A 21,138-nucleotide genomic window follows, 5' to 3' on the forward strand; every position below is an offset into this window, starting at 1 on the left:
CTAATGCTTTTTCTGCATCTATTTATGTGTAATGGATTATATCAGTTGATTTTCAAATGTTGAAATCCCTTGCATATCCCTTGCATACCTGGAATTAAATCCCACTTGGTCACTGTATAGATATCTTTTTTATACATTGTTGGATTCAATTTGGTAATATTTTGTTGAGGTTTTTTTGCATGTATGTTCATGAGAGATATTGGTCTGTAGTTTGTCTTTCTTACAATGTCTTTGTTTATTTTTTATTAGGGTAGTGCTGGCCTCATAGAATGAATTGGGAAGTATTTTCTCTGCTTCTGTTTTTCTCGAAGAGATTGTAGAGATTTAGTATAATTTCTTCCTTAAATGTTTAATTGAATTCACTAGTGAATCTATCTGGATTCACTGAAGATGCTCCAGAGCTAGAGATCATACCACTTTGGGTTTCTTTGTAAGTACAAAATCAGCTGCCGTGGTGTATGCATTTTTGCTTTGCAAAAGTCAATATAATTATATTGGCCAGAATGAAAATCTGTTCAGTTTTTCCTTTTTTCTATGATCATGTCTGTCATAGTGCTCAGCAATTTTGCATAGCTTTTCATAGAGTTACCTTGATGTTTACTGGTAGCTAATTCATTTTACTTGGCTAGAACTGGGCCTGGTACTTTCTGTTTTGCAAGGCTATTAATTACTAATTCAATTTATTTAGTAGGTATAGGGCTGTTCAGATGATTTGTTTCTTCTGTGTGAGTTTAGTGGTTTGTGTCTTTCAAGGAATTGGTCCATTTCATCTAGGTTTTCAAATTTGTAGGTATAGAGTTGTTTATAATATTCCTTTATTTTCCTTTATTATCAAAAATGATGGCCTGTCTTCATTTATGATATAATTTATTTGTGTGTTCTTTTTCTTATTTTAGTTAGCCTGGCTAGAGGTTTATCAATTTTATTGATCTTTCCAAAGAACTGGTTTTTGGTTTTGTTGAGTTTTCTCTATTGATTTTCTGCTTTCTGTTACACTGATTTCTACTCTGATTTTTTTCTATTATTTCTTTTCTTCGACTTCAGACTTAATTAACTCTTCTTTTTCTAGTTTCCTAAAATGGAAGCTGAGATTATTGATTTTAGATCTTTCTCTTTTCTTACATGTGCATTCAGTGCTATAAATTTTCCTCTTAATTCCTGCTTTCACTGTATCCCAAAATTTTGGTAAGTTATATTTTTATTTAGTTCAGAATATTTTAAATTTCTCCCAAGACTTTAATGATTATGTGTTAATTAGCAGTGTGTTGTTCTAAAGTAATTTGGGATTTTCGCACTATTTCTCTGTTACTGATTTCTAGTTTAATTTCATTGTGGTCTGAGAGCATACTTTATGATTTATATTTGTTAAGGTATGTTTAATGTTCCAGAATGTGTTCTGTCTGAGTGAATGTTCCATGTGAGCTTGAGAAGAATATGTATTCAGCTGTTGTTGGATGGAGTATTCTATACATGTCAAGTAGATCCAACTAATTGAGAATACAGTTCAGCTATGTCCTTACTGATTTTCTGTCAGATTTGCAAATTACTGATAGAGGAGTTTTGAAGTCTCCAACTATAATAGTGAATTAATATATCTCAAGATTATGTAATGAGTGTTCTTTTCCCCTGATATGCTGTGGGGAAAACAAGATTATTCCCTTTTTGTGAGAGTCACTTCTTACGTTTATTGTTCTATGAGGCTAGTATAATATACACATATTGTAATTGAATGGTTTTGAGTAGTTAACAGGTTTTTTTTTTTTTTGACTAAAAGAACAGTGAATATATCTGCCTTCTTATGAAATTCTATGTGAGTCATCTGCAGATATACTTAACAGGATGTAATTTTAAATATAAAAGATTTCTTCAAATCAAAACTTCAGTAATGTGTTCTGTTTTTTATTCATTCTGGATTTAATCCTTTTTTTCCCTCTTAATTCTACTTTCTAGTTACCTAATTTATGATTCTCTATTTGCTCCTTTTATATTTTATTTAAGTCACAGAAGTGTATTTTGAAAACAGTAGTTTTAATTTAAGGCAAAAAGGAGTAAAGTTTTAACATAATCCAGGTCTTATTTTGTGATAAGACTTTGTCATATATTATGAAATATAGAACAGAATGTTATGTAAGTTCAGGATGCTGTTGTATGCCCTTTTTTGTTAGCTACAACAGCTCAACTTTAATTTCCTCCTTTTTAAAAATATTTTTGGATTCCAAAGTAAATATAAATGGCATTGTTAAGTAACATTTTTCTTTCTACCCCATCTTCCTTTACTAAGGAATAAAAGTAAGGCATAAGTGAGAAATAAAAATTGCACATTCACAGATATCTTTTTTAGTCTGCAAGGCACTTGGGGGAAAGGTTTTTGGCTTGTTTATGGTGTAATCTCAGGAGGAAATACTGGAATATACTGGAAGGAGGACTGTTAGACCAATGTTAGACTGAAGCTCTTTTCTTTCTAGGACAGCATGTTCTTATTCATGGGATTTGCAGCAACTATACATTTCCTCTATTTTCAGCTTCTGTTCTGGTTGTTGTTGTTATTAGTCTCTTTGTAATAGAGATGGGTAGGTTTATTTCTGCCTTCACATTTGTAATTTGTTGAAAATAAATGCTCTCTTTGTGAGAGTCCTTTGTGAAAAACTGAAGAGACTAGAGAGTAGCACTTAATTCTGCAGAGGGTAGTTCATAGTACTTAGTTTCTGCAGATGGGATTTAGCAGTATAGGCAAACTGCTTTGCTCCTCAGGAAGCAAAAGGTCTTGATTTCCTCAACTGTGTACCTTTAATAATTGGGAGTGTGATACAGGACATTTTGTAGCAATCTGTCCATTTTCCACTTAGGTTTAATCTTTTGGGTAAAGTAATACATTCTGTACATGGAGTATGATTTACCAAGGGGTTAAAAATTAATTTGAGACTAATTCCAGATCCACCATATATACTAGGAATCTCTTTATTCATTTATTTTGAGAGGAGGAAGTATATTTCTCTAGTTGAGGCAGGAGATAGATGGGCCCCAGGCTGAGCAGCTGGAGTTTATCCCCTGTGGACAGATTCTCCAAGATGAATACAATAGCAGGAGGAAGGAGAAGCTAAGACCTGCCCAGATGAAAGATAAAGGGACCACATATTTCTCGTTCTCAGAGTCAAGGAGACCTTTCCCACTACACATGCGCAGAAAGGCTCCACAGAGGCCAAAAAGGGAGGGGGCGTCACCCCATAGTAAGTGATGTCAACCTACCCATAGGCCTCTTCTCTAGAATTCCATCTCGGCTAAGAGATGCACATGCACACGTGGGAGGACCCTGAGATAAACCAATTACAGACCCAGAACCAGGCAAAGCAAGATAATTGGCCAAAGGGAACCCAGAAGAAATGTCCCATACAAGTGAGGTAAACTACTACGCGCACACAACTCTCGACTCTGAGTCTGCCCACGTGAGTCTGTTCATACGTACCCTTTTTCCTCCTGATAAATGCTTTACTTTTTTCACTGCTTTTCATCTCTGGGAATTCATTTCTACAAAGCCGACGAGCCAGGGACCTTGTCGCTGGCCACTGTCCCTGGTGGTCTAGTGGCTAGGATTCAGCGCTCTCACTGCCGAGGCCTGACTTAAGTCTCTGGCCGGGGAACCGAAATCCTGCTTGAAGCTGCTGCAGGCTGAGGCCACCCCAAGATCATAGTCATTTGATTTCAAATCCTTTTTCTTTATTAATTCACCTACTCTTTTGACAATATTGTATATTATCATTCATCACAGCATGAGTAAATATTTAAAGGTAAGGAAGTGGTGAGTTTATAAGTTCCAGAAAGGAATACAGTTCAAAAAAAAAAAAAATGAATGAGGAAAGTAGATTTGTGACATTAAAGAAACTATGACTACCAGATGTTATAAGCTTATACTTATGATGCCAGTTTATGGTTCCCTCACTGATGATTCCTACTCTAAGTGATGTTGATACAATTAGATTATAACTGATCCGTTTTGTGAGCAAATTCAATTTTACTTTCATCCAGGAACTGTGTTTTATATGGTAAAAGGAAGAGCTTTCAGTGTAAGGTCAGTGTTGAGTAGAGGAATAGAAAGAATGCAGAGGAACAGTTAAGTCATATAATTTGAAAATGCTTGTCTAGGAAACTCTCGATTAGACTGAATGCCATAGGAAGAAGGAAGAAAGGTATAACTGGTCATTAAATATTTTGTAGAGATTTCTTTTGCTGGTCTTAGAAAAGCAAGCTGTGATTTTAATTTTTTTTACTTTTAGTACCTAATTTTTCTTTCATCTTTATTGAAAATTCTGTTCTTAATTGAAAAACCTTTAATATTTTTAAATTAAACTTTCAAAATAGACAAAATATATAAAATAGTTGAGTTCTTAAAACTGAAATACTTTAATATCAAAAATAAAAACCAAAAATAAATATGGAGACTCTTCAACATTATCCTTTAGTCCTTAGGGTGATTGATGGAAAATTAAGTAAAAGTAGTGTTAACCCCTGTTTAGTCTGTGGTGGGCACTATACTCAATCCTCTTTGTGCATTTCATTTCTTCATTTTATTTACACAAAAACCCTATTTAGTATGTACTATTATTATTTCCACTGTTTTATGGAGAAATAGATAAGGAAGGGGGAAAACCTAGGTCCATCTGATTCCCCAGAGCTTGAAATCATAACTACTTTGGGTTTCTTTGTAAGTAGAGAGTCAGCTATCATATTGCAAGCATTCTTGCTTTTCAAAAGTCAATCTAATAATAATGGCCAGAATGGAAAATCTGTTCAGTTTCTTTTCCTTTTTTCTATTCTCATGTCTTTCATTGCTTTCAACAACTTTACAGCTCTTCATAGAAGTAGCTAATGCGTTTTAGTTGACTGGAACAAGAACCTTTTAAAACCTAGGTTAGTTTAAAAATCTAAACCTTTTATGGGTCAGTTGGTTTAACTGCATTTTGTGACCAGAACCTCTACACATAATTGATTGATCACAAGAGGAATTTGTCATAGGTCAGGAGAATTCAACACACATTTATAGCACCACCAGAGTTCACTATATTATGCTTACTGTTTTGGGAATTATGTCATGATCTGAAAAAGCTGTAGCTGTTGTGTCAGTCTGAGGAAACTTGTCTGTTTTCATGGGCTTTTTATAATAATATTTATCTGTCAGACATGGCTTTCAAATTCAGCACCGTGCAAGAGACTGGTCTAGACAATTACAGAAGATATAGAATTTCCCTTAGAAATTTAGAAAGTAGGAAGGTCATTACATTTTAGTCACAAATAACTGCTACAGTACCAACTACAAAGAATTACTGTAGAGGAAAGGCAAAAACTTTCAGTTTAGGATCATTTAGAAAGACTTAAGTGGACATGCCTGAGAGTGCTATTAGATATGCTTTTAAAAATCTAATTTTCTATTTCTGGAGCTTATTTTTCTTACTGTCTTAGGTTTTAAAATGTACTTCATATCTTTTTCTTGCTCCCCCACTTCTCTGTTCTGATACAGATCATATAGCACGGGTACGTTTGTTACCTTTGCCTAGAAGAAATTTTTCCAGCATTGCCATTAGGATGTAACCTTTGAGTTAAAACTGATTTGAAGGGGAGAGTTGAAACTACCATTTTCTTTGTAAACTGCAAGACAGTTAGATTTTAGATGTTATCTTTGATATTAGCAAAGCATGTTATGTTTTATATAGTGTTTCTTTTATAAAGGACTGTAATTCTATTTATTCAGTCAAATTCTGTCTATATGAAACTTAAGTTGTGTACTAATAGTTATAAATAAACCTTAAGTTGTGTACTAGTAGTTAGTTGGATGTAGTAGTTAATAAGTTAAATTCATTCATGTGTATGTCACCGTAGTTTAATATATAAATCTCTTGGATTTTCAGCATGGAGTGGGGAAAGAAATCCTGATTACAGTTCTCTTTCCCATTTAAATTTCTCCAATTTTTGTTTTGTTTTGGCTGTTTTTCTCAACTGTCAGTGGAATTATTGTCTTCCTGTCTCCATATTCAGGTAGTGTCAGTGGCTGAGTATCACCGCAGGATCGATGCTCTAAATACTGAAGAACTGCGCACACTCTGCAGACGTCTCCAGGTGCCCCCTTCAGTAGTTTAAACCCCTCCAGAGATTGAATATTCCCTGTTTTCAGTGTCTTTTGTCAGGGCAAATCTCTTTTTTGAAGGATTCGTTTTGACTGCAGCACTAAAATACGCCATCAGAAAATTCCTTTTGTATTAAAGAGTACAGTATTGCCTTGAAGAGCTGTAGGACTTTCTTTTCTGGCATCTTTTCATTTGAAAAATGTTCAGAGGAATTTTCTGTTATTTTAGAACTGTTCTCAGTACTGTATTTCTTAGATTGATGAGGAGTTTTCATTTTACATTGGAAGAATGTCTTGGGTTTGAGGTAGAATCTTTACTAAATGGAATCTGAAAGATGTACTATGGGAAAATGTTTTAAAATTTAACGGATAGCAAGGTTCTCTTCTTTAAGGCTATTTCAGTTGTATCAACCCTACATCAAATATCATAATGAGATGAATTGTTTTTCTCCTTAGGTTTTCCTGGTTGGTATTAGAAATACTTTGGAATAGTATAGATTAGGCACTACAACTAGATAAATTGTTTAAAATTCTGTGAAATAATCTTTGTGATTTTTCAGGAATAAGAACTATATATTTGACCTCATTTTTCAGCTTGGTGTATTATTGTGTGTTTTCCTCTTCTTAATGAGATATGCTTTCATGGCTTTGCTAGAACTCCTGAATTTTTTTCTTTTCTTTTAATGCTTCTCATGCTGCCTTGGATATTTTTTAACCTTTCACATCATCAAAATAAGGGTAAAACATGATGATGATGTGAAAGAATTAATATAGTTTTCATCAAAAAACAATACAGTTCTAGAACATGTATTGGTTGAAAATATATGTTGTTTAGGTTTGGTAAGAAATCTGTTAAAGGAACAAAATTTAGCAAGATTTCATTCCTGCGTGGAATCACAGTCGTCGAGAATTGCTGCATTTTAGTTATCTGCTGCAATAGAATTCTGTTTTCCAAATTAAAAGTTTCATTTCATATATTTTATTTTCTAATATTACTGCATTTTATATATTAAAATAAAATTAATATGAAAAAGTGCCAACAGAATAAATTGTACAGGAATTTAAGTTAATCAACGTTTCTGTCACTTTAAGAATATCACTGTTGTTTCATATATTTTATTTTCTAATATCATTCCATTTTACATATGAAAATAAAATTAATAGGAAAAAGTACCAACAGAATAAATTGTATAAGAATTTGTTTTGATTTAATCAACATTTTATCATTTTAAGAATATCAGTGAGATCATTTCCATCAAGAAAAGCATACATACTTTTTAGTGCATCAAATTGTTCTAATTTAAAAATAGGTTTGTGAAAAAGTTAACTTTTAAATGTATTGTTTGGTTCAGCTAGATAAAAAAATTTCATGTTTAGAAAGTAAAAATTAAAAAGGCATTTCTAAAACTAATGATAACCTTTTCAGTGAAGCAGATAAATTCACATACACATGCACACCAATGAAACATTATCCTTTTTTTTGGAACTATTTTTTAAATTAAAATTTTGGCACCCAGGAAGTTTTCTTAATTACTTTTGGCAAATTTTATGTTAACCGTGAAAAAATATTCTCACATATTTTAAATAGCACAGATAAAAAGCAAGCTAGCTGGCTCATTTTTTGCCCTTGAACAGAAAAATTAAAGTTTCCATGCAACTTACCTCTTTTTACCAGAAATGTGGAGTTTATCATTCAATACCTGTCCTTCCTCATGTAGTAGATGAGAAAAATGTCTGCTTATAAAAAAACTTTTTCTGCATTGGACATGCCATTGTTATTAGATGGAGCATCTTTTGCCTATTCTAAAATCCTAAATTAAAGCTTTAGCCACCTTTTTTAAGGTATAAGGTTTTATTTCTCTCAAAAGGCTAAAATTTTTGAAGGTTGGTTGCCGTTCTGTATTAATATGTTGCTGCTGTTTACTTCTTTAGATTACTACAAGGGAAGATATAAATTCAAAGCAGGTTACTCCAGTGAAAGCAGACCTGGAATCTGAATCTTTTCGACCAAACCTAAGTGATCCCAGTGAACTCTTACTGCCAGATCAAATTGAAAAGGTATGACATACCCACATATGTGCCTTTCTGAGTATGTGCCATGAGAATAAAATACCCTATTTTCAGTTGTTTTGAAAACTGAAGAAGCAGGGCTGCTGTTCCTAGTCTTAGTCTTCAATGCAGAGAAAGTAAACAAAATATAACAGCTAGCTGTAATAGAAGATATTAGGAGGTTTGGGTAAGCAGACATTAAAATAAATAACAGTAGCAATTTAGGTGAGACAATATAATGGCCAGTATGTAATTTCTTATTGTGTGCCAGTTACTTGCTTTATATGGGCAATCTAATGTAGTTGTTGCAGCCCCTGTAGGAGTTGGATGCTCTTATTGTCACATTTTGTAAGTGAAGAAACGTGGGTGCAGAGAGGTTACATAAATGTTCAAAGCCATACAGTTATAACATATTGAAGCTTGATTTCTAATTCTGATAGTCTGCCTCTGGATTTGAGAGGTTATTAATAATCAAGCTAACAGTTCATCAAATATTTTTGTTAATTTGATACAGAGGATGCAAACAATAAGTAATCCATGTTTCTTGACTCTGTTCTAATCTGTATATTGTTTGGTATGACTGTTTCTTTTCCTAATGAACAATTAATATTTCATACTGAGAAATGTACAGTTATTCTAAAAGCATCTCAGTATCTTTGACAATGATATTTTCTACTGTTATTTTTGTAGGCTGCATTTTATAAAGTACTATTAAATTCCAACTGGATTAGTATCGTACAGATTAACAATAAGCAGCTATTGAGTATGTGTTAACAATTTATTTTTCAAAGCTTACCAAGCATCTTCCACCAAGAACAATTGGCTATCCATGGACTCTTGTTTATGGTACTGGGAAGCATGGTACAAGCTTGAAGACCCTTTATCGAACAATGACAGGTTTAGACACTCCAGTGCTGATGGTGATTAAAGACAGTGATGGGCAGGTATGAAAAATAACAACCTTACCTTTTAAGAGATGGTAGTAACAGTAATGTTAGCATATTCTTTTGATAAAAATTTTCATTAGTACATTTTATTAAGTTTAACTGGTAATTATTGAGTGCTTTTGATATGCAAGGCAATGCTGAGTCCTACAGAGGTATAGATATGAGCATGAATAATTAAACAGTTCCTGCCTTCAAAGGAATTACAGTCTGGTAGAAAAGAATACTAAAGTATGTGAGTATCTCTAAAGCCAAGCAAAATATGCCCAGTATAGTTAGAATCTGTAAAAAGTAAAAGGGGTGTTTAGATTGTTCATTCCTATCTGAGGGAGATAAGAATGAGGTTCCAGGAAGTAGTGGAAATTGACAGTCTTGAAATGTGGGTAAATTTTAGAAAGTTAAAGATAATTGTGAGAGATAGCTTCTAGATGGCAGAGGAGTAAGACGTGGAGATCACCTTCCTCCCCACAAATACATCAAAAATACATCTACATGAGGAACAGCTCCTACAGAACACCTACTGAACTCTGGCAGAAGACCTCAGACTTCCCAAAAGGCAAGAAACTCGCCAGGTACCTGAGTAGGGCAAAAGAAAAAAAAAACATAGACAAAAGAATAGGGACGGGACCTGCACCTCTGGGAGGGAGCTGTGAAGGAGGAAAAGTTTCCACACACTAGGAAGCCCCTTCATTGGTGGAGACGGCAGGTGGGTGGGGGAAGCTTCAGAGACACGGAGGAGAGCAGAGCAACAGGGGTGCGGAGGGCACAGCGGAGAGATTCCCACACAGAGCATTGCGGCCAACCAGCACTCACCAGCCTGAGAGGCTTGTCTGCTCACCGGCCAGGGCGGGTGGGGGCTGGGAGCTGAGGCTCTGGCTTCAGAGGTCAGACCCCAGGGAGAGGACTGGGGTTCACTGCGTGAACACAGCCTAAAGGGGACTAGTACGCCACAGCTAGCTGGAGGGGAGTCTGGGAAAAAGTCTGGACCTGCCCAAGAGGCAAGAGACCATTGTTTCGGGGTGCACAAGGAGAGGGGATTAAGAGCGCTGCTTAAAGGAGCTCCAGACACGGGTGCGAGCCGCAGCTATCAGCCTGGACACGAGAGACGGGCATGGGACGCTAAGGCCGCTGCTGCAGCCACCAAGAAGCCTGTGTGCAAGCACAGGTCACTATCCACACCGCCCCTCCTGAGAGCCTGTGCAGCCCGCCACTGCCAGGGTCCCGTGATCCAGGGACAACTTCCCCAGGAGAGCGCACAGTGCACCTCAGGCTGTTGCATCATGCTGGCCTCTGCCGCCGCAGGCTCGCCCCACATTCCGTACCCTACCCTCCCCCCTGGCCTGAGTGACCCAGAGCCCCCAATCAGCTGCTACTTTAACCCCGTCCTGTCTGGTTGGGGAACAGATGCCCTCAGGCGACCTACACACAGAGGCAGAGCCATATCCAAAGCTGAACCCCAGGAGCTGTGCGAACAAAGAAGAGAAAGGGAAATCTCTCCATGCAGCCTCAGGAGCAGTGGATTAAATCTCCACAATCAAATTGATATACCCTGCATTGTGGAATACCTGAATAAGCAATGAATTGTCCCAAAATTGATGAGGTGGACTTTGGGAGCAACTGTAGATTTGGGGTTTGATTTCTGCATCTAATTTGTTTCTGGTTTTATGTTTACCTTAGTTTAGTATTTAGAGCTTATTATCATTGGTAGATTTGTTTATTGATTTGGTGCTCTCTTCCTTTTTTCTTCTTTTATATATATATATATATATATATATATATTCTTCCTTTTCTCCTTTCGTGAGTGTGTATGTATATGCTTCTTTGTGTTATTTTGTCTGTATAGCTTTGATTTTACCATTTGACCTAGGGGTCTGTCTTTTTTCACTTTGTTTTGGTTTTTTTTAGTATCGTTTTTAGCACTTGTTATCATTGGTGGATTTTCTTTTTTGATTTGGTTGCTCTCTTCTTTCTTTCTTTCTTTCTTTTTAATTACTCTTATTTTTTATTTTTAATAATATATTTTTTATTTTAATAACTTTATTTTTCTTTCTCTCTTTCTTTCTTTCTTTCTCTTTCTTTCTTTCTTTTTTTTCTCCCTTTTCTTCTGAGCCATCTGGCTAACAGGGTCTTGGTCCTCTGGCCAAGTGTCAGGCCTGAGCCTCTGAGGTTAGAGAGCTGAGTTCAGGACATTGGTCCACCAGAGACCTCCCAGCCCCACGTAATATCAGATGGTGAAAGGTCTCCCAGAGATCTCCATCTCAACGTGAAGACCCAGCTCCACTCAATGACCACCAGGCTACAGTGCTGGACACCCTATGCCAAACAACTAGCAAGACAGGAACACAACCCCACCCATTAGCAGAGAGACTGCCTAAAATAACAAGTTCACAGACACCCCAAAACACACCACCTGATGCGGTCCTGCCCACCAGAAAGACAAGATGCAGCCTCATCCACAAGAACACAGGCATCAGTCCCCTTCACCAGGAAGCCTGCAAAACCCACTGAACCAACCTTAGCCACTGGGGACAGACACCAAAAATAACGGGAACTATGAACCTGCAGGCTGCGAAAAGGAGACCTCAAACACAGTAAGTTAAGTAAAATGAGAAGACAGAGAAATATACAGCAGATGAAGCAGCAAGGTAAAACCCCACCAGACCAAAGAAATAAAGAGGAAATAGGCAGTCTACCTGGAAAGGAATTCCGAGTAATGATAGTAAAGATGATCCAAAATCTTGGAAATAGAATGGAGAAAATACAAGAAACGTTTAACAAGGACCCAGAAGAACTAAAGAGCAAACAAACAATGATAAACAAAACAGTAAATGGAATTAAAAATTCTCTAGAAGGAATCAATAGCAGAATAACTGAGGCAGAAGAACGGAGAAGTGACCAGGAAGATAAAACAGAGGAAATAACTACTGCAGAGCAGAATAAAGAAAAAAGAATTAAAAGAATTGAGGACAGTCTCAGAGACTTTTGAGACAATATTAAATGCACCAACTTTTGAATTATAGGGGTCCCAGAGAAGAAGAGGGAAAAAAAGGGGCTGAGAAGATACTTAAAGAGATCATACTTGAAAACGTCCCTAATATAGGAAAAGAAATAGTTAATCAAGTCCAGGAAGCACAGAGAGTCCCATACAGGATAAAACCAAGGAGAAGCACAACAAGACACATATTAATCAAACTATCAAAAATTAAATACAAAGAAAAATATTGAAAGCAGCAAGGGAAAAGCAACAAATAACATACAAGGGAATCCCCATAAGGTTAACAGCTGATCTTTCAGCAGAAAGTCTGCAAGCCAGAAGGGAGTGGCAGGACATATTTAAAGTGATGAAAGGGAAAAACCTACAACCAAGATTACTCTACCCAGCAAGGACCTCATTCAGATTCGATGGAGAAATTAAAACCTTTACAGACAAGCAAAAGCTAAGAGAATTCAGCACCACCAAACCAGCTTTACAACAAATGCTAAAGGAACTTCTTTAGGCAGGAAACACAAGAGAAGGAAAACACCTACAATAACAGACCCAAAACAATTAAGGAAATGGTAATAGGAACATACATATCGATAACTACCTTAAATGTAAATGGATTAAATGCTTCAACAAAAAGACATAGACTGGCTGAACGGATACAAAAACAAAACCCGTATATATGCTGTCTACAAGAGACCCACTTCAGACCTAGGGACACATACAGACTGAAAGTGAGGGGATGGAAAAAGATATTCCATGCAAATGAAAATCAAAAGAAAGCTGGAGTAGCAATTCTCATATCAGACAAAATATACTTTAAAACAAAGACTATGACAAGAGACAAAGAAGGATACTACATAATGATCAAGGGATCAATCCAAGAAGAAGATATAACAATTGTAAATATTTATGCACCCAACATAGGAGCACCTCAATACATAAGGAAAATGCTAACAGCCATAAAAGGGTGATCGACAGTAACACAGTCATAGCAAGGGACTTTAACACCTCACTTTCACCAATGGACACATCATCCAAAATGGAAATAAATAAGGAAGCACAAGCTTTAAATGATACATTAAACAAGATGGACTTAATTGATATTTATAGGACATTCGATCCAAAAACAGCACAATACACTTTCTTCTCAAGTGCTCATGGACATTCTCTAAGATAGATCATATGTTGGGTCACAAATCAAGCCTTGGTAAATTTAAGAAAATTGAAATCGTATCAAGTATCTTTTCCGACCACAACACTATGAGACTAGATATCAGTTACAGACAATAATTGCTGGAGAGGGTGTGGAGAAAAGGGAACCCTCTTGCACTGTTGGTGGGAATGTAAATTGATACAGCCACTATGGAGAACCACATGGAGGTTCCTTAAAAAAACTAAACATAAGAGATACCATAATACCCAGCAATCCCAGTACTGGGCATATACCCTGAGAAAACCATAACTCAAGAGACAGGTACCACAATGTTCATTGCATCTCTGTTTACAATAGCCAGGGCTTGGAAGCAACCTGAGTGTCCATTGACAGATGAATGGATAAAGATGTGGCACATATATACAATGGAATATTACTCAGCCATAAAAAGAAACAAAATTGTGTTATTTGTAGTGAGGTGGAGGGACGTAGAGACTGTCATACAGAGTGAACTAAATCAGAAAGAGAAAAACAAATACCATATGCTAACACATATATACGGAATGTAAAAAAAAAAAAGAAGAAAAAATGGTTCTGAAGAACCTAGTGGCAGGACAGGAATAAAGATGCAGATGTAGAGAATGGACTTGAGGACACGAGGAGGGGGAAGGGTAGGCTGGGATGAAGTGAGAGAGTGCATGGACGTATATACACTACCAAATGTAAAATAGCTAGCTAGTGGGAAGCAGCCACATAGCACAGGGAGATCAGCTCGGTGCTTTGTGACCACCTAGAGGTGTGGGATACAGAGGGTGGGAGGGAGGGAGATGCAAGAGAGAGGAGATATGGGGATATATGTATATGTATAGCTGATTCAATTTGTTATACAGCAGAAACTAACACACCATTGTAAGGCAATTATACTCCAATAAAGATGTTTTTAAAAAAATAGCTAAAAAATAAATAAATAAAATTTATAAAATAAATAAAGATAATTGTGTGAGGATGAGACCAAGAACAAAGTCCCAGATAAGGAAGAGACGGTTTGGTTATTCCTGAAACAGCAAGTTCATAAATGGGCAGAACACGTCTTTGTTATTGTCAGACCTAGTAGCTTCATTTTGGGAGGTGGAGGTGGTGGTACAGAGTTTCTGGGGTGCTGGTAATGTCCTGTTTCTAGGTCTGCATGAAGGTTGAATGGAACTTTGCTTTGTGATGATTCCAAATTGATCTGTATGATTGTATTTTATATATATATATATATATATATATATATATATATATATGTACATACACACCTTACAATAAGAAAAGTCTATTTTAAAAATTGAGTCTGGAAGTAGAATGTCAGGAGAGATAGTGACTGTAGAGATCATCGAACTCTACTTTGCCATTTCGTGATCTGGAACCTTAGACCCACAACATTGAAATGACTTGTCCAGTCCTCTTGTTCATTTATTCATCCTTTTTTTAGGGTATCTACTGTGTGTCTTGTACTGTGTAAAGGCAAGGCATTACAGGACCAAACAATTCAGACTGAAGTTCTGTCCTCATGGAATTTACTGTCTAATGAAGAGGAAACTGGCATACCTTTTTAGTAGTAGAATGTTTACCCATACTGAGGGGTTTTTGCTGTCGTAAGTGCTACAGTACCACAACAGCATGTTGTCCTCACTGTGTGTACATTGTCATGCTGAAATGTGGCTACCACTTTTTTAGATTATCTTTTTGTTATAATAGACATGTTTTTAGATTTCAAAACTAGGAAAAATCTGGTTTTTTCCCACTGAGAAACTGATATGCTTTGTACCTGACAATAATATGAATTGTGTGACAACTGGTCATGTTTCACTTCTTTAAGTACAAGTAGACAAAACTATGCTAGATTAAACTTTTTGCATTTTACTTAAACATATATACTGGGACAGTGCTTACCGAAACAAATTAATAGTCATGTCATTGAACGTGCCTTTTTTATCCTTAGGTTTTTGGTGCATTGGCGTCTGAGCCATTTAAAGTAAGTGATGGCTTTTATGGTACTGGAGAGACCTTTGTTTTTACATTCTGTCCACAATTTGAGGTAAGAACACTTATTCCAGTTATATTCAGTTTGTGAAGAGGTGTCATCTTGAATAGAACATTCACTTTGGAGTCCTGCATACTTGCATTTGACTCTCAATCTCTGCCTTTTACTAACTGATAACCAAGCACTTTTTTGACCATTGTGAGCTTCAACTTTCCTGTGGTTAGAATGGGGATCATAAAATGTAACAAGGTTGTTTAAAAATTAAATGAGAATCATATATGTGTAACACTTGGTGTGGTACCAGAAAGACATCATGGGCTCAGTAAGGAGTATACGTCATTATTACTGTTTTGTTTATTAATTATCTTTGTAAAATTTCTAGAAACTTTTAATGACCAAGTTTAATGATGTCAGTCTTGAAAATTTTAAAAACAAATTATTTGGGGTTAAATCAACAGTGATTACCTGATTGCATTTTCTTTATTGTGACTTGACTAAAATTAGATACATTCTAATGCCAATGAGATCTGAAATTTAATACATGCATTTTAGTGAATGTGTAACTGTTTAAAGCATTGAGTGCAATCTCAGAGTCTCTGGTACAGTCAGGTTCAGCATGTCAGACAGTACCTAAGAGATGAAATTATAACCTTGAAAATAGGGATCAACACAGTTGGTTTTTTAAAAAATTGTCTTTAGGAACAGTTTCTATAATGAACAAAATAGGATTTGATAACATAATAGGAATGAACTCTCTTAACAAATTTGGGTTTAAGTGGCTCACCAGATTAACTAGTGCTTTCCATTCCTTCCATAAAACATATCAACTGATGCCTACAGCTACCTGGAAGCTTGTAGTTGTTACAGATTTTTGAAGTTTCAGTTATACTTGTTTCCAGTCCTTTTTTATGATGCTGTTTCTACCTGGTAACTAATAATGTAATTAAACAAATGTTATATGTATATGAAAAAGTGAGTGCTAAAGTGTATTTTATTGAAAACTGTAATGAATACTTTGGAAAATTTTTATAAAGGTGAGGTACTATAAATTGATGTTGTATTAGGTTTAGGTGGAACTTGCATGAAAGGTTAAAAATATTTAAGAATATTAACATCTAAAAGTTTTACCCTTGAATGTCTCAAGTGTTTTTATGTTCACTCCTCTTTAAAGAAATTGAAACTGGAAAGCATAAACACGTGCTATAGGCTTCTGTGAGAATAATGATAGGCAAATTCATACCCAAAGAAAAGACCTTGACCCTATACCAAAATGTTAAAACATTATCAAATTAATGTTCATTTATATTTGATGCTAAAATAAAAGTTAATGACATCTACTCAGTTCTTAACTAATTTTCTACTTTCTTTAACTTTTCTCATTAACCATTGAACTCTTGTAGTCAGAAAAGAGAAATTCACATAGATAGTGATATTTTCATCTACATATTTAAAGCTTTTGTCATTTTTGTAGGTCTTTAAGTGGACAGGAGATAATATGTTTTTTATCAAAGGAGACATGGATTCACTAGCTTTTGGTGGTGGAGGGTAAGTCTCTTGAACATTTGACTGTGAGATTTTGAAAGAAACTTTAAAAATTCATTTGTGGGGCTTCCCTGGTGGTGCAGTGGTTGAGAGTCCGCCTGCCGATGCTGGGGAAACGGGTTTGTGCCTCGGTCCGGGAGGATCCCACATGCCGCAGAATGGCTGGGCCCGTGAGCCATAGCCGCTGAGCCTGTGCGTCTGGAGCCTGTGCTCCGCAACGGGAGAGGCCACAACAGTGAGAGGCCCGCGTACCGGAAAAAAAAAAAAAAAAAATTCATTTGTGTTATTTATAAAATCAGCTATCTTTGGAAAGTTTTGACATTGGAATCCTAATTTATATATTATGACTAAGAAAGTATAATATTTGCAAGAAGGTGCTTGAGTGTAGTATTTGAAACTTTTGGTAGAATACTACTCATCTCAAAATGCTGTTTAGTTGATTCCCCTTTGATTAACCCTTTTGATTAAAACCCTTCTTTTAAAGTCTAGTGACTTCTTGATAGTTGAAAGAGAAATACACTAATCCCTTAGAACTTCTCAAATTTTCAGAAAACCATGGTGATATGTTCTTTCTCTCAATTTATAAAAAAGGTCTAAAATTTTTCATGTTATTCTACCCTGGAGACTATTTGGATTGATATTTTAGACAATAGAAATCTGTTTTCCTGTTAAAAATGTTAGTGACACCCCCACCCCCGATTTTCAGGGCTTGTTTTCTTTTTTTTTAACAGTATGAGTAATCAGCAGTTTGATTTGATTCTTTTGGCATAGCAAGCATTGTGAGAAACTTTGTTTTTTTGTTCTGGTATTCCAACTTCATTTAGTCTTCATGGTATTTGGGGGTAGCTTGCTCTACTGCCTCCTAGCCTAGACTCCTCAACTAGCCCTTAGCAAACACGACTTCCTTCATTTGTTATTTCTCTCTATCCTTCCGGATCGGAATAATGTATGCTAAATAACTCCTAAATTTATAGAAGTGTTATTTGTTTCCCACATTTCAGGATATATAATAATAATTCGTTCAGGCCACAGAATCTTGTTAGCCTGAATAGTCATCATCCTGAGTGATTCTAGCACATTCTCTTACAACTTCTCTATAGATAGGTATTCGGAAGACATGATTTCAGTGATTAAAAATTAACCATGGTTATGATAGCCTTCTCTGAAGGACATAACCAGGTAACTAAAAACCATGTTATTTTTAGTTGTTGGAATTAGCTTATAATGTTTATATGTTCCAATTACACCTTTTTTGTTTGGGGAGAAGGCAGAGTCATTCGTCCCTACTCCAATGGTGGTCTTACATGTGATTCAGTTAGCTCTGCAGGAAAGCCTCACAAGCAAGTGGCTTATAATTTCAAGCCATTAAGGGTGCCTTTAGTCTTTGAAAGTAATGTACACAATGTCATTAGATATTTGCTGCAACTTAGTGTTAATGATGCAACGTGATTCCAGCAGCTAAACTCACCATTGGGTCAGTTGATAACAAATTAAGACAAGTTTACAGTCTTTGAAGGTGAGTACAGTCTCAGAAAATGGGAGCTGTAAGGACTTGATATTCCAGAATTCCAAACAGGAGCCCCAAAGAAATCAAAATCATGTGATGGACTGAATATAGGCTTTGGAGTCAGATAGACCTCATTCAAATTCCAGCTTCAACATAAATCACATGTGGGACCTTGAACAACTCAAGTCTAAAGTTTCCTCAGCTGTGAGTTAGAGATTGAACCCTTGGGCTTCCCTGGTGGCGCAGTGGTTGAGAGGCTGCCTGCCAATGCAGGGGACACGGGTTCGTGCCCTGGTCCGGGAGGATCCCACGTGCCGCGGAGCGGCTAGGCCCCATGAGCCATGGCCGTTGAGCCTGCGCCTCCGGAGGCTGTGCTCCACAGTGGGAAAGGCCGCAACAGTGAGAGGCCCACATACCTCAAAAAAAAGAAAAAGAGAGTGAACCCTTAACATTAACCACACATTTTATTTTAGATGATAGGGAGTTTTCATGTCGCTAAGAAACTCATGTTAAATATATTAAAACCAAACAGCAAAGAGAAATTCATAATACCAGGCAAAGAATAACAGAGTAGTACCTGCCTCAAAAGCTAATTCTATAATTTTAGAGGGTTCATCTTACTCCTTGATCTATATGTTAAGTGATTTTATAATGGGATATGAACAAAACAAAGTTGCCTTGTGCCACTTTGTGTGGAAAGGAGTAGGGAATGGTTTTGAAAAAAATTTTTAGAGTTGTTGAATATTGAAATGTCTCATTAAATTAATATTTTACAACCTCTGCAATTATTCTTTTACAACTTAGGGCATAAGTATTAAAAGATTTTTGTTAGAACTATTTTCTTCTATGTATTACAGGGGAGAATTTGCCCTGTGGCTTGATGGAGATCTCTACCATGGAAGAAGCCATTCTTGTAAAACATTTGGAAATCATACACTTTCTAAGAAGGAAGACTTCTTTATCCAAGACATTGAAATCTGGGCTTTTGAATGAATATAATGCTCTCTCTCTTAGCAGGATAATGGCCCAAACCTGACATGGACAAACAAGCATTGTTTGGAAAGTTCAAGAAGCAATACAATGTAACATGTAACTCATGCTTTAAAAATAGTTCATATCACCATTTCTTACAGCTATAATTTTGGAATTTATTTTTAAAATCATGTTTCTGTCCCAGAGGTCTTTAGGGTTAGACCATGGCGTGGGTCCCTGCAGTGTAACAGCTTAGGTTTTGTCAGAATTTTGGTAGCATTTTGATCATAGTGACCACCTCATCTATAATCCATGTTTTCTCAGTCTCCTAATAGGATGGTGCTCTTTTGTTGAACCTATTTTGGTTTATTATTTTTTAAACTATATTGATTGTTTTAGTAGAGTAGTCTAACCTGGGATATTGAGGGAATGAAGACTAGGTACTGCTGTATCTGTGAGGTTGGCACAGGTGACTTTTTGACATGCTCCGCTTAATTATTCTTATAAAGGAAAAAACACATGCCAAAACAATGCATACTTCATACACCACTGAGTTCTAGTTTTAATTCACAGTACAACATTCTCTTTATTAATTTTGCCTGTATTCTCAATTTCATTTTAATAAAAATGAAATTTGAGGAAAATTCTGATTGTAATAGACCACAGTGCACATGATCTGCGGGTTTGGGCATATGCTTTCATCGTTGAATTATCTGATAAAGAGTTATAAAATGACAGAGGAGAATGAGAACTTGATTCTACTGAATTTAATATATCAAGCAAGAAAATATACTATTTACATATTTGTAGCTTAGCAGGGCATTATCATAACTACAAAAACTAAGAGACAGATGCATATTTCGTCAACATATTGTGTCAGGTATACTGTTTTATAGTTCTGTTGTTTTAGCCTTGTTGCACACGAACTCCGAAAATAAGGTTCCTGTTCAAAAGAAAAGAAAAAAAAACCTTGTGATTTTTTTTGAGTGGTATATGTTATTAATCACCATTAGCATTTGCTGTTATAAAAGGGCAATGATTATAGTAGAATATTGTAACTCAGTAGACTTGTTGAATATGCAAACTTACTGTCAAGTGACCTCAAAAAAAGAAAAGATAAAATATATCAGTAGTTCTTATCCTCTTTTGTAGGAAACCAGTAATAAGCCATTGCGGCAATAATTCATCAGTTAATTTCAAAGCTTCATGTAATGCAAAAAAATCCTGCCGTTATACATGTGACAGTGACCTTGTGCTGAAATTTCAGCTATTCCAGGTAAACATTGTATATTATCTTGTAAATTAATGTTTAAAGGTAGTTTTGTTCTTATAGAAAGTGTTGATTGCCAGGTTGCTTATAGCACTTTAAATTATTCTAAAAATGAAATTATAAGCCAAATATGTTGGCTTAAGTAGATTTAGTTGTATAGTACTTGGATATATTTAGATCTTTTGAAAGTTTAGATAATTATCTAAAGAAAGCATAATGCTAATGAAAAAGAAAATCTGATAATCTATTTAATATGCTATTGCCGAATATGAATAGAAATACAGGGCATCGTTTCCTTGTTTATGTAAAGCTCTCATTAAAAGTTACTACCAGTGTATAGATTAAATGTTTACAATATAGGGAACTGTAAATAAATATATCAGTTTCTTTCCCCCTTTGGTCTTCCACAGCAGTATTATTGTCTTTGTGGAGTTGACTAATCATAAAAAAATCCTGTATTGGATTTCAATTACAATAAGGTCATAGTGGTGTATACCAAATAAAATTAAATACATAAATATAAATTTGAGTTTGGATTTATTGAATAATCAAGTTATTTTTATATTTAAGAAGT

General features: G+C 35.7%; 1 protein-coding gene across 8 annotated transcripts in view; it reads left to right on the top strand.

Moving 5' to 3' along the window:
- OXR1 (oxidation resistance 1) overlaps positions 1–21,088 on the top strand; it is a 375,079-nt gene extending 353,991 nt beyond the window's left edge. For 5 of the 8 annotated variants that reach the window (XM_060127554.1, XM_060127558.1, XM_060127555.1 and 2 more), the window contains 6 exons: positions 6,028–6,108; positions 8,048–8,173; positions 8,956–9,108; positions 15,232–15,327; positions 16,745–16,818; positions 19,180–21,088. In XM_060127554.1, coding sequence (XP_059983537.1) covers positions 6,028–6,108; positions 8,048–8,173; positions 8,956–9,108; positions 15,232–15,327; positions 16,745–16,818; positions 19,180–19,315 — 666 coding nt within the window. In that variant the 3' untranslated portion in view covers positions 19,316–21,088. The remainder of the gene's footprint in view (positions 1–6,027; positions 6,109–8,047; positions 8,174–8,955; positions 9,109–15,231; positions 15,328–16,744; positions 16,819–19,179) is intronic. The other 3 variants (XM_060127556.1, XM_060127557.1, XM_060127561.1) reach the window with 1 other exon arrangement.
- The last annotated feature ends 50 nt before the right edge of the window (positions 21,089–21,138 follow it).

This window comes from Lagenorhynchus albirostris, chromosome 17 (assembly GCF_949774975.1).
Source record: "Lagenorhynchus albirostris chromosome 17, mLagAlb1.1, whole genome shotgun sequence".
NCBI lineage: Eukaryota > Metazoa > Chordata > Mammalia > Artiodactyla > Delphinidae > Lagenorhynchus > Lagenorhynchus albirostris.